This window comes from Dreissena polymorpha, chromosome 2 (assembly GCF_020536995.1).
Source record: "Dreissena polymorpha isolate Duluth1 chromosome 2, UMN_Dpol_1.0, whole genome shotgun sequence".
Classification (NCBI taxonomy): Eukaryota; Metazoa; Mollusca; class Bivalvia; order Myida; family Dreissenidae; genus Dreissena; species Dreissena polymorpha.
In genome coordinates, this window is record NC_068356.1 from 70,863,622 (window position 1) to 70,879,174 (window position 15,553).

Consider the following 15,553-nt stretch of genomic DNA (forward strand, 5'->3'; position numbering starts at 1 on the left):
TGATGAGAGGGGGGACATAAAGGCCTCTATCCAACTGATTTATAAGTCCGTAAGGTTGCTGGGTGTGAATTAATAACCGAGAGATTTAACCACCATTCTCAATGTACGTCTTTCCATCAGTCCGTCTTGTACTTAGTTTCCATGAGCAATCTTCACTGATCAGAAATCAATGGACCTTCAGTAACTTTATATTCAGCATCTCTTCAGCTGGGACAGGCACAAATGTCAGGTCTTCCTTTAATGCAATTCTTGCCCTATTGAAATGACTTGTTATTAAGCATATAAGGATTGACCAGATAACCAAAATTTAATGAAACTATATGCAACATACCTCAGGGGTGTTATTTCAGAACTATTTTAGGGGAGAAAATTGCCCTACCCCCTTAAAGTGTTTAACTTCACTCTTCATTTTTAAATAATGCCAACGAAATTAATCAGAATTTGTAAAATTAGACATTTAAAAGATTGAAATCAGCTGAAAAGTGTAGAAATACCTATGGGATGTGAATATTGTCAGCAAGTTCTTAAACCCCCATTTCCAAAGGTTTTGCCATTTAGATGAGTGATGACATTTTGTTGTGATTTTTGTTTGCATGCGAGTTCAAGTTATCCAAAAAAATTTTTTTTTAATGTTATGTGGTATCCCTACATATTCAGTTTTTTGTAGGCTTTCTTAAAGACTGGCTATATTGATATTGTCAGGTTTTCATTAAACCAACCTTTTCACAGATTTTGGCATATTTTGAAGTTTGTCATTAAATGCTTTATATTGATAAATGTAAACATTGGATATAAAAAGCTCCAGTAAAAAAAAAAAAATAAAAATTAAAGAAAACAAGTAACCCTCATCTGTGCTCGAATCACTGACCTCTGGAGTAAAAATCTATCGCTTACACCACTCGGCCACCCGTTCTCATACAATGGGTGATGTATTTTATACTTAACATAAGCAATCCTCGTAGTGTCACATAATATGATGACAGCAACAATTATTCATTTGTTTCACGTTGAAACGCTTTGTAATTTTCAGGTTTTTAAATTGTCAAAAGATGCTTATAATGGCTATTTTAGAGCATGGTTAATGTTCAGTATTATTGTTTACCTCACAAATATCATAACTACAATGCAGATTTGAGAATCTTAATTTTATTTTTTTCTCCATTTGTCAATATACCAAAACAGTGAACCTTTAAGACTACAATTGAAACTCGTTCATTCATAACCTTTCTTGAACAACAACAATGAATGACCCAATTATAAAGGGCAATAAATGTATGAGCATATCCATACCAAAGTACCCCTTAATTTTAGCTCTAGCTAGAAATCAACTATTGTATAGAAAGTATTGGTTTTATCATAATCCGTTTCCTATCTAGAGACTTCTTACAGGTAAAACACTGCTATATTGTTTAGTTTTTACACCGATTTTAACATTCTTAAAGCCACACATCTTGAAATGAAATACGTGGCATAGTAAATTTAAGTATAAATAAGAAACATATTTTATCTATGCCAATTAGAATATATCTGGTGGTTACAACGTAGAAATTCGTCTCTTTTGCGCTTTAAAAATAATCACATTTGTCGAAATGGACGTAAACGTCTAGAAATCCTACTTTCAGTTTAAAAGCGATACCATTTGAAAAATAATAGATAACTTGCTAACTAGGCTATAGATTCTATTTTATCTATGCCAATTGGAATATATTTCATGGTTACAAAGTAGAAATCTGTCTTTTGCTCTTAAAACTTTTTAAAATCGCGTTTGTAGAAATGGTCATAAAGGTATAGAAATCCTACTTTCAGTTAAAAATTAAAAAATAAAAAAATTAATAAAAAAATTACTTGCTAACAAGGCTTAAGATTTAATGACAATTTTGCACACTTTCAAATTGCATCTATATGCATTAACATGTATTTTATTTCAAGGTGTGTGGCTTTAATGCAAGCATAAAATGACCAACTCTGTTTTGTTGTTGAAGATTTTAATACCATGATATTCACAGCATTGAACTTCATTTATCGTTATTGTTAAATAGTTGCAACATTAAGAGAAGGTATTAAAATGATAAAACAATAACTAAAACTTGCATATAACTTGTACACAAACAAGCAAACAAAAATAAAGTTATACTTTCAAACATGCGTAACATGATTCATAATCCCAAGAACATCAAATTACCTTTTCTGAATGTTGCAATTCAAGAAATATGTCACTATGCCACAAGTGTCACAGTCAATACATTAAATAAAAACATATCCCATGGAGGTAACAATATTTAACATAATGGTTGACAACACGTTTACCAATTTATCTGAAATGGTACATTCTATAGAATATCACAGAACGATAGTACTCTTTCTACAGAAAAAAACACATGTAACCAAATGTTTCCGCTGTTTTGGCTATTGTGTGGTATATGTAAGTTGCCAAATCTAAGTGAAAATGGGCACCTTTGCATTTCAGAGAATAAGTTCTTCCAATATCTAATTATAATTTGTTAAAGAAATAACCACGATAACAAAATGAACATAATAACGAAGAAAGTATCAATTGTAAAACAATGATTATGACCTATTAGCAACTGTTTCACAAGTGCTCTATGCAATGTCAATGGATTAAAGGCAATAAGATGGTTGCCGCACAGATCGTGTATATATACAGCTGCTGTACAATGACTATGGAACTTTCTGGTGATGACTGATGAAGTGACATTGCTGAGAAAGGTGATGATGAGTGACTGATGGCGTGTCAATGTTGCAGGCCTACAACTCATCATGATCATCGTGATCGTGGTCATGATCATCCTCTTCATCCTTCTTGTCTTCATTTTCCTCGTCCTCATCATCATCCTCTTCTTCCTTTTTGTCTTCATCTAAGATAGAGACAATGACATCACAATGACTTTCTAATGCATGGCAGATAGCAAATCCAATAATTTTGAAGAAATTCAACGATTTTTTTGTTTATTAGAGATTATAAGAATTGGATGTTAAGTTTTTTAATTATTTCAGAGATCCTTAGACCCATCAATTAATTTACAGCAGCTGTGACAAAGATGGACTACACCAGCTAGAGTTGAGTAGAGATTCTAGCTGTGACAAAGATGGACTACACCAGCTATAGTTAGGTTACGAGAACAGATTCTAGCTGTGACAAAGATGGACTACACCAGCTAGAGTTAGGTTATGAGTACAGATTCTATTACATCTGTATCAGTTTACAAAATCTATAGCCCTTTATCTCTATCAATTGTCTCACCTTCTTTCTTCTTCTTAGCCTCCTCCTCCTCTCGTGCCTTCCTCTCAGCCTCATCGAGGGAATCTTTCATCTTCTTCTCAGCATCTTTGGTCTTTTCCCAAAGGTTCTTGCCTACCTTCTCAGCATGGGCAACATCATCCGTGATGAGAATGTTGTCAAAGATCGTACCAGATTTAACCTGAAATTCATTCAAGCAAATTGTATTTTCTAGGAATGGTTACTTTATTCGCACTTAAATGAGTAAATAAACGTGAATATATTGTCAGTGTTCATCAAAAAATATTTTTTGGGGGCAAAGTTTCAAATTAATTGTTCTGTACTACAGAGTTCCCATATACTCAACTTTTCTTTAGTCACATGATCTCTAGACATCAAAATTATTATTTAGAATAGTTTATATATATAAAGTTTTATAAACAATCTCTTGCCAAATGGAAATTTGAAATAGCCAAAATTGCTGTTTGAAGCTAACAGCTTCTTTGCAAAGGGCAGGGAATGTCTATTTGTTCAAAAACTGTAGAAAAAAACAAACTGTTACAAACTATAACAGCAAATTCCAAAAGATGACAAGTTCTCACCTGCCACAAATCAAAACCAATGACTCCAATGTCTGAGTAACTGTACAATTTATCATCTGCCACATATTCTGGGTTATCAATTTCTGGATGGATCCATTTTCCCTTGTAGGCTGGGTTATCAATCTGCTTTGGTTTCCACTCACCCTGTAAAAAAGACAACATACATACATTTAACCATTAAAAACAAAATCAGTGAATTAAGTGCCACGATTTCAATTAGCTATCAAATAAATAGGGTTTTATCGTCTATTGAAGATCACCATTAAAAAGCATCTTTATGTTAAAAATACATTGTATGTGTTTTGAACAATTCATAAACTTGATGAAGATAAAAATTAACCAACATTTTTCTTCGTCTACATGTGTATATTACCTTGAATTCTGGGTTATCAATCATAGGTGGCTCCCATTCTCCGTCCATCTCGTCATCCCAGTCATCAGGCTTCTTTGCATCTGGGTCGGGGATGTGCTCGGGCTTTTCCCAGTCCTCGGGTTTCTTGTCATTGGGATCATCAATCTTCTCCCTCTCATCCCAGTCGTCGGGCTTTTTGGCTTCAGGGTCCTTGATTTTCTTGGGCTTCAAGAAGTCCCAATCATCCTCCAGCTTTCCGCTTTCGACCTTTGAATTGTCGATCTTGACCTCGTATGTGTTGTCTGGTTTCACAATCAGAGTGTACAAGTGGGTGTAAACGTCATCCTGGAAAAAGACACACAAGTTCTCAAGCTGAATATAGAGAGTTAACAAAACATTACAAATATCAAGCTACAATTGTGATCAATCTACAATTGTGTTGAAAGAGACACATTTCTTTGCTCTTCAGTGAGTCATATTCTTAATTACATTATATAAGTTGTACTAAAAAACCAAAGGAAAAACTACATAGTAACATATTCTTACCTTGCAACGAATATCTTTCTTTACAAGAAGATTTTGTCCCTTGTAGTTGAAAATTACGTGAACCTTTTTGGTACCTGGACCGCAAATATCGGGACCTGCAAAAGCATGGAGCACATTGAAAAGATTATGCTTAGTCTACCAGGAAATGAAGCCAATGCTTAGCTTTCTAAGAGGTGACAATGTCAAAAATATCATAAACAAGCATGAAAATTGAAGCTTTTTTTATATTGAGTTTACATTTACATACCAAACATTATATTGTATGGGGATTCTCCATGCATTTCCTTCTGTTTGAGAGTGCTGGGGAAAACCTTCACATAGCCACCACCACAGTCAATGTTCTGCTCGTGTTTTACAGTGAACTGCACAACCAGATCTTTTCCCTCGTTAGAGAATTTGTCAAACTTTCCAGACAGTGCGTAGAATTTGGCATCTTGGCTAGTTTGAATACCTGAAAATGTAAGGCAGCATTAAGTGATTGTTTCTGCATTTGTACTTTAAGAAAAAGCAAGTTTCAAAACTGTGTGCTAAATTTGCAAAACAAAAATCTATGCATAAGGTGAAAGTGAAGTTGTTCATTCCAATACTTACCCTTGTCTTTATCAGCATCTCCATAGAACTTTCCAGCACTCCACACAAACTTGCCATTGTCACTTTTATGTGTTGACTGGACCCATCTGTCTTCCCAACCAGCTGGAAAAATACAGTGAAAATCAATGTAAGGTTAACTATATATTTTATAATAGAACGTTACTAAAACAACTCCAAAAAAACAGAATAATAAAACTACCGGTACTTAGAGCGGTAAATTGTTTGAGTTTTAGGGGAAATAATAAACATTAAAAATTTCCATGAATGGCATGAACCGTACTGTTAAAAATGTATGTCTCACTTAAAAAACACTGCAACTTCTAATACATATAGACATAACGAATGTATTTAGTAGCAGCTTTTCCAGAGTATTATGTCACTTAAACAGTTGCATTTACGTTTTATACCGAATAAACATGCTTTATACCATTACTACGAACTCCAGGCTCAGCCAAGAGAAAATCCCCATCAAAAGATAGACTATGACAGATCGAAGTTTTTACATAGAATAATACTAAAATATATCAGAAATAAAATAGCACACTTACAGTCGAATGTTTCCTCGAAGTAGACAGTGGCACTTGCAATTGCAAAGCCTGTCAAGACTATCAAACACAGCACTTTCATCTTGATGTTTACCATTGACTGATGTGGATGTCAACTACTAACAGCCCGGCGTCTTAACCACGTGATTCGACAGATGGAAGCTAGTCATTGGTTTGATTTCTGTGAAGTGGACCAATCGAATCACACCACGCGCGGGCAGTGGAGAATCCCACACGTCGGAACAATCGCACATTCTCGGCCCTTTCCGTCAAACATCCGATTATGATAATCTGCGAGGGGTACCGAATGACGTCGGAACCTCCAACATCCGGGTTCTAGGGCGATTTCGTCACTAAATAGGTTACACTCAACTATTCCAACTATTTATTTTATTTAATGAAAGTTGACTGTGCGCATTTGTAATTCTTACAGCTGTCACAATCATATATGTTTGAATTGTGATTTTAAACGCACACTACATTTACCGTAACCATCAATAGGAATAATCAGTTTTGTTTCAAATAAACAATGAATGGCTTTAACGAAACAAGAAAACGTCGCATCAAATTATATTGTTTTAAATACTTATGCTCAACGTTATCTTTTTTTTCTCCGGAATATTATATTTCGCCTAGTTGATAATTTTCTACAATATTTTATAAATCCTTTAATAAATCGGACGTTTTCTTGTGAGGTAAACTATTTGTTGTAATTGTGTCTTCGATTGAAGTGTTTTTTTTATGACTCGATGTGACTTGAACACTTACAAAATGAAGTTGTACTGACTATATTTATTTGATACATAGTACGGCATATTATGTATACAGAGAGGCATAGGGATATTTTGCTGTTATTTCTGTTCCGGTGATACACAATTCAGTGATCACCAATAATAAGGGCCGTTGCCATGTGATCACAGCGTGACATATAATACGCGGGATTATTTAAGTGTATGATTGATCCATATGGTGTCAATCCGTAATAATTAACCAACATTAGAAAATCGATGAAATAACACTTCAGCTAGCGTTATAGACGTGTCATTGATACAATGCCTAAACGTGGCCTATGTAAAGATTTCCTTCTGGAATAATGAACGTTACAATAGTTAGTCACATTGACAAATTATCGCAAGCAATTGCCGACAACACCAAAGCTCGTTGTTTATTTATTTAAACGCAGAACACATGCGCGTTCAAACGGTTACGGCTATACTTGTGTTGTTATCGGAGATTAGAGTAATCATTCTGCTGTTCATTTGAAGAACCTTTTATAGATGTGTGCCTCATAAATGCCATACAATGTTAACAAAACAATACATTCTACCGGTAACGATATCTTTAATTTCTTGTGGAATTTACGTGGATACTAATGTTTTAGGCAGATATAATTGGTCTGTTACTCATATTATCGAAAGTTGTCCGTTCAAAATCTTTCCATATTAAATACATTTGTCGAGTCACGACAGCTAAATTTGTTAAATGGCATGTGGTGTTTAACAAAGACAAAATTGATGATTGGGCGAGTCTATATCCTTTTAAAAATGGCGAAGTAAGCTGTCATCATAACAGTCACTTGGTGAAACATGAATTACTATCGGAATGTCTTTTTGTGTGCATCTTAGCTCCGATGCGATGTGCATGTCCATTCAAATTTCACAGATAATCATCAGAAACACGAAATCATTCGATAACGTCCAATACCGTCTAAAGACGTTATCAAGTAAAGCTCCCTATTGTTTTGCTAAATATGACCACTCATTTATTTTATTCTTTATGGCAGGTACATCACTATCTGCACATTTCACGGCGTCTTAAACACAATTTGTTCACGCCGATACTTCCACTATAGAGCGTTTAAAACTTATTTTTATGCACTGCATTTTTGCGAATTTTATGATATTGATAGTGATGATATAAGCTTTGGTGATTTTTATGAACACAAATTAGACTAAAAATAGCAACGATTGTTGCTTTCTGTGCATACACAAAGGGCATTTGTACAGCACCTTCTTAGCGGTAATATGATATTCATATTTCAAAGAGGAAATATACGCTTTATTCCTCAGTATTTTTTTTCTGAAATGTACGCACGGGTGAGTTGTCATTTCAATCCTGTATGCGTGACATGAACACTTTTGAAAATACTGTTAACCAACTGCAATTCAAAAAGCCAGTATACCTAAAAACGAATGAAAAAGTTCAAAATTTACTTTGGACAAACATAGTTACAACAAGTACATGAGTGTACGAGTACCAGTACTCATACCTTAAATAGGCGTTCAGCTGAAACAAAATGACAGGGGTGGGTGGGGTCGGGCTTCTATTGTTATGACCCAAACTGCTGAAATATGTGGCCCTTCTTACATTTTAATGCCCCACCCTTTTAAAATATGTTTCATCCTTTTCGGTTCATGATTTATATGTCAACAGTCTGGTAAATACAGAAACATCCAATGTGTTTTTATTGGCTATTGACTATTTTATTGAGTAACGAACAGTGACTTTACTTGATTTTAGCATCAAATTTTATTTAATTATTAAAATAGCTGGTAGACTTAAGTGGAAATAGCACATTTTGTCAATTCAAATCGAAACAGTTTACCATCGAAATATTTTCACGAAAAAGGTTACCCGACCCTTTTTCAGCCCCACCCCGTGCTGTCAGTTTTTAAGTCTGGCTAAATCCCTATCTAAAAGGCAACAATGAATAACAGTATATGTACAAATGCAGTATATACAAATATAACGTTATTGCATGTATTATGTGAATGTACACGGCAAGGTTCACATGACAAATATTATTTCATCGTAGAAAAATTCTCAATAATGTATTTCTTCTTTTCAAAATAAAACGAAACAATAACGCTTAAAAGCATCGTATACAATGAATGACTAATTCTGAGTTATTTGTTAACGGCACAAAACTATTTCTTTGCAAGTCATGTTCTGAACAATTTCAAATGCGAGCGCCCATTCATTTACGTATGTTATCTCATAAACGTCAAAACCATTGGGATTCATCCAAGATCCAATATTCGTAGAGCATTCACAGCGGCTACGGCGCTCAGACCTCTGACTCCCCATCACAGACGTCGGCTATTATCCACAATCGACCTACAGCGGCACTCTCTGATCATGGGAAAATGTGGATAAGAACGTTATAGTTGAAAACTCAACTATCGAAATATTTTATCAATGTATGTAATACTTAGGTGACATAGATATGAAATGTGCATGGTTTTATTTATGACGTTACCACGACGTCCCCATGTGGTCGACATTGCTTACTCGTAGGCACGACTTATAGATACGGTAAGATGTGGCATCGATAAAGCTAATCCTCTGAAATAACTCAATATTATGGATGAGTAGATTGCATATTGGAAAGTAGATCACTTACTCTTGGAAACGTACAGAATCAACTAATCAGAATACATACACCTTGAAAATCATTTATATTAAATTATGTTACCCTCTCTTGTATCATTTCAAACATGCGATAAACAACGTGTTTACTGTCTCACTTGGTTTTCATTGCGACGACTGATTGTCTCGTTCCCACTAAAGTTACTTTATAGTCGTTCAAACAATGTAAGCCATGTCGTTGTCGACATAAATAGAAACATTCACATGATAAACTGTGCCAACATACAATCCTAGAAACACAAATCCGTCTCCGTCAGTTAACATGTACACCTTATACGCCATAATAGCTTTGCCGTCAAAACAAATAAACATAGTGGGAACGGTACTACAAACGCTATGTATATTGTTAACTTTGAACAATTAATTAGAGCTTATAGGCAGACAAATGTAACGAGAATTAAGTTATTTATTGTATACCTGGTCCGACGTCATCTTGTCCGACATTGATTGTTATCTGCAAAATTAAGTCACAATATATCAAATACTACCGGATATAACGAATAACCACAACATTAACAACAAGCAACATTGTTGCCGAACTTATGCACCGTTGCGTTTTTTAACTACATGTACAAAAAGCCGCATTGAAAACTTACTAGACCTGTTTCTTGTATCGCTTTCACATGTTCATGCTGCTTAAGGATCTTTGAGGCGAGAATTTGGACTGACTCCTCATGCGTGTGTTTAACAAACTCTTTCTCTTCTTTCTTTTTCTTTTGATATACAGTTTGGAACAGATCCCGCAATGTTTCTACCAGCCCATCCGCCTATATGTAATGCATAGCAAGGGGTTATACACGTTAGTACACTATCAACCCATTCGCCAATAGTTAATACACATCAAAGGTTCATAAATGTTTGTGTCGACATGTAAGATACCTGGGTGCAGGATCACGTGGCTTTGCGAGTTCACAATTAAAAGTTGATGGATGTTGACACACCGGTAAGCGAAGCTTTTTTCAATTAGCTTTTAAAACAATTTATCTTAAGATTTTCAACTCGTTCATAAAAGACAATTTTTTATGCTGCTCATGGCAATGCGAAATACATCAGAATTATTTTATTAAATAAGCCTGTGTTCTTGACCAAAAATTCGATATTAACAGCAATTTTGGCACCGATTTAAGACGTATTCAATGGTTTATTCTTAAATCATAAGATATTGGCACAAACTGCAAAAAACTTTCTTTTTCATACTAATGATTTTTGCAAATGTACTGCAAAGGGGCTTTTTCACAGATTTTGGCATGTTTTGAAGTTTGTCACTAAATGCTTTATATTGATAAATATAAATATTGGATCTAAAAAGCTCCAGTAAAAAAATCAAGAATAAAAATAAAAAAGGAAAAAAAAGTAGCATGCAGCAGGGCTCGAACCAGTGACCCCCGGAGTCCTGGAGTAAAAACGAATTAGACCGCTTGGCCATCCTGCCAAGTATCTATTAAAGACGTATTTTATACTTTATATAAGCAATCTTCTTGTTTCACAAAATTAAACGACAACAACAGAACTCTCCAAATTATTCAATCGTTTCGCGTTGCAACGCTTCATAATTTTTCAGGTTTTTAAATTGTCAAAAGATGCATATAATGGCTATATTAGACCATGGTAAATATTAAGTATTACTGTTTCCTCACAAATACCATAACTAAAACGAAAATTTGCGAATCTGAAACAATTTTTTCAATTTTGTCAATTTACCAAAACGTGAAAAGATCCCTTTAATAACTTGAAATATTTGCAAAAATAAATTCCGAACGGTGTGTTTATATTCTGTTTAGCCCGTGTCTAAACCCCTGTGAGCCTCGTTGATTCTGCATCCTTGATACTTTCATGGGCACACTTTGTAATTACAATTATATACTTTAAAATGGAACGTTGTTGAAAATGCATGCCATTATCTTATTGTTATATAATTACATGAATAAGAATAACTGCACTGAAGTTAAATATTTATTAAATTGATTAATGTAAGGAATTAGTGTTATAAGTCAGGTAAAGAAAATGAATTTGCTGCCATGATCATGCTTGTAAAAATGCAGCAGAAACACAAAAGTTTTACAAAATATTAGTGTATATTAAAACAATTTGTTTTAAGTCAAGACCGAATGCAAGTATGAGTTTCCTACATACAGGCTTCTCGGTCTTCACAGCGTAGAACTTGTGATGTCCATCGCCAGCGTCATAGACATAGCCAAACGCTCTGTGGTCGAAGCGGTCACGTAATATGAACGATATTTTGCTGATTTCATGAATAGATTGGACTGCCTAAGAAAATTAGATTATGCACATTATTTATCTTTGGTGTTCAACATACAATATATTGTTAGGATAAGACAATATGACAGAGACGGGTCAAAACGTGATTTTTCTTATTGTTGATTTTGGAGATAAATAAGGTTTGCTGTAAGTATACGTGGTAATAGCAAGGTCTTAACTAACAGGCAACAACCAACAAAATCACTGAAGCAAAAAAATATGTTAAAGAAATGTGTTTCCCAATTGAAGCGCGGACATTACATGTTTATGTGAAAAACTCGTGCAGTAGATATAAGAAAGCGAGCTCGTAGAAAATTCTGACAACATTGAGCTGGCTCTTGTGAACTCTCGTGCGCATACATTTTACTTTTTTTCTACGTTGAAATTAGTTTTGTTCGTGTAAGTTTTGCACGGATTTAATGAGACTATACATATTTTTATCTGAATCACTTCGCCAATCTGTGAAAATAACCACGTGCAATATGTGTCCCCGTCGGTAAATCAGTCCCTGTATGACAATATTCGTAAGAAACTATGTAACTTAATTCAAATGTAATAGGTACATGTATATTAAAGTGCACGTTTTATTTTGATTACTTTTTCATTATTATGGCATTTGTACCACTAGCAATAATAACACCTACTTGTGTTCTTGTATCAACTATCCTGATGCCAACTAACGAAATATTCACGATTATTTTCTGTTTGTGTTGTTTTGACTGTTTAACAATCTGCTTCAATCGGAGCATTGACTCCTGGCACATTTCTTCGCCCCGAGCACTTTCTACATCAGCAATGCCTATCAACTTTGCTGTGAAATCTATTCCAGGAAATTGGAATCGACTGGTAACATTCTGTTCATCTGGAAGTAAAACTCACAAGATTACTCTAATTGCATTTATTTTTTTTAATCATCATGCGTATTTTTTTCACATTAACCTCATATTTTATTTTTATTTCCCACAAATTTGGAATTGACTTTTTGTAAAAATGAATTGACGATAAAACAAATAAACATATATATTACTACATATTTCGTATGATCGGTATTTAGTAATTTGCATACTTTATTGTTGCTTTATTGATTGCTCGCTGTTTCAGAGTTGGCAATTCCATTGTTATGCCTTGCTCTGTGTAAATTATCGCCAAGTTCAAGAACTTTGCTTGTCTGTAATTGTTGATACGGGTTAACAGTGTTAAAAAAAACAGAAGTGAAACTGAACATAAAAACTATAAAAAAAATACCACATAATATTAAATTTAGGGGATATGTTCGGTCTCCAATTATTAAAACTTAATTAAAGAAAAATATGGAGTTTACCTACTGTTTTTACTTGTTTTGTTGGCTATATCAACTGCTTTGCTTTCAACAGTACTTTGAAATTCTGAAGTTGATATTTTTACAAATGACATTTTGCCGGCAGTTCTACAAAGTAAATACAAATAATACCTAATTAAACAAGATAAGCTGTTTGACCATAAGTACACCAGCCAATAATTATGAACGATTACTAACTTTGAAGAATACTTACTTGATATCACGATATATATTAATTATTAACTTTTATCAGGGACCTATACCAACAAATTTACTCGCTTCATTAACTACATAACATTATCACGAAAATCTGTTTAAACAAAACATCGAGCAGTGACATTAACGATATTTAATGGATTGACATTCATATGAAAATAATTTGTTGAACAAGAGGTTTTAAAACCTAAACGAATTCCTTCAACAATTCTTTAATATACAGTCCGGTTTGTACACACTTTCAAAACGTGTGAATTTGTTTCAAGTACAATGACGGTTGGCCGATACCATACATAGCTTTTTAACTATTAATTGTTAATGAATAACATATAAGCATTGCGAACATAAGATGTTTGACAAATTTTTTACAATTTAATAAATAATAATAATAATAATAATAATAAATAATAATTATTAATATAATAGTCTTTAAATATTATTTAACAGACACAATAACCATATAGCATGGGGTTGTAATAACATAAACGGAAAATTGTATATAGTAAGACGGTTCCATGTTTTCTTGCGGAGTAGTTATCGTGTTTCAGGAAATATGAGGAACATATATTCCAAACTATATAACAGCCAGATAAAGTCTTAGTATACTAATATCCATATACATAAAGAGACAATATTAAAATATTTAGATTACCTTGAGTATAATCAAGCAGTGTAACTGTCGGTATCCATACCTTATGCACCTAATCAATCATTTTATCAACACTCTTTATAAATGAGTTATCTTCAGACTAAATTTGTGATGGATAATAGTTTAGATTTAATCTATATATACTCGCACTATACGGTTTATCAAAGGACGCATTTAAAAGTTCGTATCAGTATCAGTTTTGTACGTGTATAGCGTGGTGTAAATGTACATTAAATACTAATTTATTTATTATGCAGTAACGTTAACATTGCATAGAAATATGTGTAATACGTTTTACATAATAACTGAAATAAAACTGTAATATGATAGTGGTCAAACGAATACACATATCTTAAGTTTCAACAAAAGCGACATTTACCATGGTATGTGCACATATATATTTTTATATTTCGGTCTTTGCACAACAATATTAATCACGTTTTTATGTGCTACAATGACCCTTCGTACAACAATATTTATAAAGGTTTTAATGTGACTGAACAAAACTGAATTTTACTTGCCTTAGTTTGCAAACTTCAATAAGTTAACAATAACTTCCCAACATCTCAATAAATAAAATAAATAACAACTTAATTTTAATAAAAACCGATCAATTAACCCCCGTGTTAAGGGGCGACAAGATGACAGACCGTAGATATTTCTCATGGACGGTATAGCTGAGAAAGCACACCCCGTTTGAGATAGCACCATATTTAGCAATACAAAGAGTTCCAAACATTGTTTCCGAAACGCTCACAATTACACCGAGAATGTGTGTATATAATTGTCATATTTCGGGAACATGTTACAACTACAGTTAGGAAGGACTATTGTTAAAAGAATAGTTTACCTTGCAAAACTGAACAATGTATACTGAAGTGATGAAACTCCTAATATTTGTACATGTAATGTTGATATTATTGAGGCCCAACGCGAGTGTGGTATTGCAGCAAATAAGAATGCCTTTTAAATAATGGTCGTTGTAAGGCCACTGCACAATGGTATATCTTACCTACTTCGTAACAATCTAAGTTCTATTGATTTATCATTACCGTAATAATCATACAGAAGTTAAGCAAAAATTTTCTTGCATATTAAATTAAAGTCTCATTATAGCAAGTGCTTTCATATAGATGTAATACAATAATGTGAACATGAATATCTACCAGAGAAGAACAATATACACAATAGAGGGTCCTTCATTCGTATTGCTTAATGCACCACATATTCCCCTCGGATCACATGATCAAACAGTTCCCTCCGGCCGCCCCTCCATCTACCCAAGGATTTTCTTTGTTATTGCTGAAGCCTGTAACCAGCTTGTCGCTTGCTTTGTTCGTCTCAATGAATACCATCATTTCTGAGAGCGCTTGTGACACCTTCATTGGCTTAACTTTCGCTTCCTCCTGCAACTGCTTCTTCGTTTCTCGAAGGTTCTTGATCTCCTGTTGCATTGTTAACCTGCAATCATGACAACGCAAACGATATATTATGTATTTATAGTTCACTGATGTTGTTATCTGCTATTAATGTTAGGTATACATTTTATAATTGATTAAGACATCGTTTGATGCAATCTCTGATGAACAATCAAACAAGACAATTTCCGTTTAATTCCTTCCATGATGAGTGATCACATGCAATAGGCTAAATATAATGGCTATAGCATTCTATACATAGATTGTGACGTCACTACGTTATTGTCACCGTGTGTACACAATGATCGCTATAGGCTAAAATTATAAAACAACAACAAAACACTCCGGAACACTATCATTGTGTACACACCGGTCTTACTTAGTGACGTC

General features: G+C 33.9%; 2 protein-coding genes across 4 annotated transcripts; both read right to left on the reverse strand.

Moving 5' to 3' along the window:
- Positions 1–1,968: 1,968 nt before the first annotated feature.
- Positions 1,969–6,044, reverse strand: LOC127867536 (calreticulin-like). Its single transcript, XM_052408792.1, has 8 exons — positions 5,878–6,044; positions 5,330–5,431; positions 4,986–5,189; positions 4,739–4,833; positions 4,214–4,537; positions 3,841–3,984; positions 3,263–3,440; positions 1,969–2,876 (listed from the first exon to the last, which is right to left on the reverse strand). Exons 1-8 carry the CDS (start codon positions 5,969–5,971, stop codon positions 2,767–2,769), a joined length of 1,251 nt encoding a protein of 416 aa, XP_052264752.1. The 5' UTR covers positions 5,972–6,044; the 3' UTR covers positions 1,969–2,766.
- A 2,027-nt stretch (positions 6,045–8,071) lies between these two features.
- On the reverse strand, positions 8,072–14,471 carry LOC127867538 (disabled homolog 1-like). Of its 3 annotated transcripts, none has more exons than XM_052408795.1 (7): positions 14,396–14,471; positions 12,888–12,947; positions 12,207–12,424; positions 11,437–11,571; positions 9,905–10,070; positions 9,721–9,757; positions 8,072–9,006 (listed from the first exon to the last, which is right to left on the reverse strand). In XM_052408795.1, exons 1-6 carry the CDS (start codon positions 14,454–14,456, stop codon positions 9,732–9,734), a joined length of 666 nt encoding a protein of 221 aa, XP_052264755.1. In that variant the 5' UTR covers positions 14,457–14,471; the 3' UTR covers positions 8,072–9,006; positions 9,721–9,731. The 3 variants fall into 3 exon arrangements, with proteins under 3 accessions (XP_052264755.1, XP_052264753.1, XP_052264754.1); XM_052408793.1 differs by having other exon boundaries at positions 9,900–10,070; XM_052408794.1 differs by lacking the exon at positions 14,396–14,471 and adding an exon at positions 13,749–13,906 and having other exon boundaries at positions 9,900–10,070; positions 12,888–12,988.
- Between the last annotated feature and the right edge of the window lie 1,082 nt (positions 14,472–15,553).

Excerpts from the sequence above, each read along its gene's own strand:
- LOC127867536 (XM_052408792.1), bottom strand. The coding sequence starts at position 5,971 with ATGGTAAACATCAAGATGAAAGTGCTGTGTTTGATAGTCTTGACAGGC. Across the intron at positions 4,538-4,738 it reads AGAAAGATATTCGTTGCAAG|GATGACGTTTACACCCACTT; the intron begins GTAAGAATATGT and ends GTCTTTTTCCAG. Across the intron at positions 2,877-3,262 it reads GGCTAAGAAGAAGAAAGAAG|ATGAAGACAAAAAGGAAGAA; the intron begins GTGAGACAATTG and ends TCTCTATCTTAG.
- LOC127867538 (XM_052408793.1), bottom strand. The coding sequence starts at position 14,456 with ATGGTGCTATCTCAAACGGGGTGTGCTTTCTCAGCTATACCGTCCATG. Across the intron at positions 12,425-12,887 it reads CAACAAAACAAGTAAAAACA|ATGAACAGAATGTTACCAGT; the intron begins GTAGGTAAACTC and ends TTTTACTTCCAG. Across the intron at positions 9,007-9,720 it reads ACAAGATGACGTCGGACCAG|AGAGTGCCGCTGTAGGTCGA; the intron begins GTATACAATAAA and ends TCCCATGATCAG.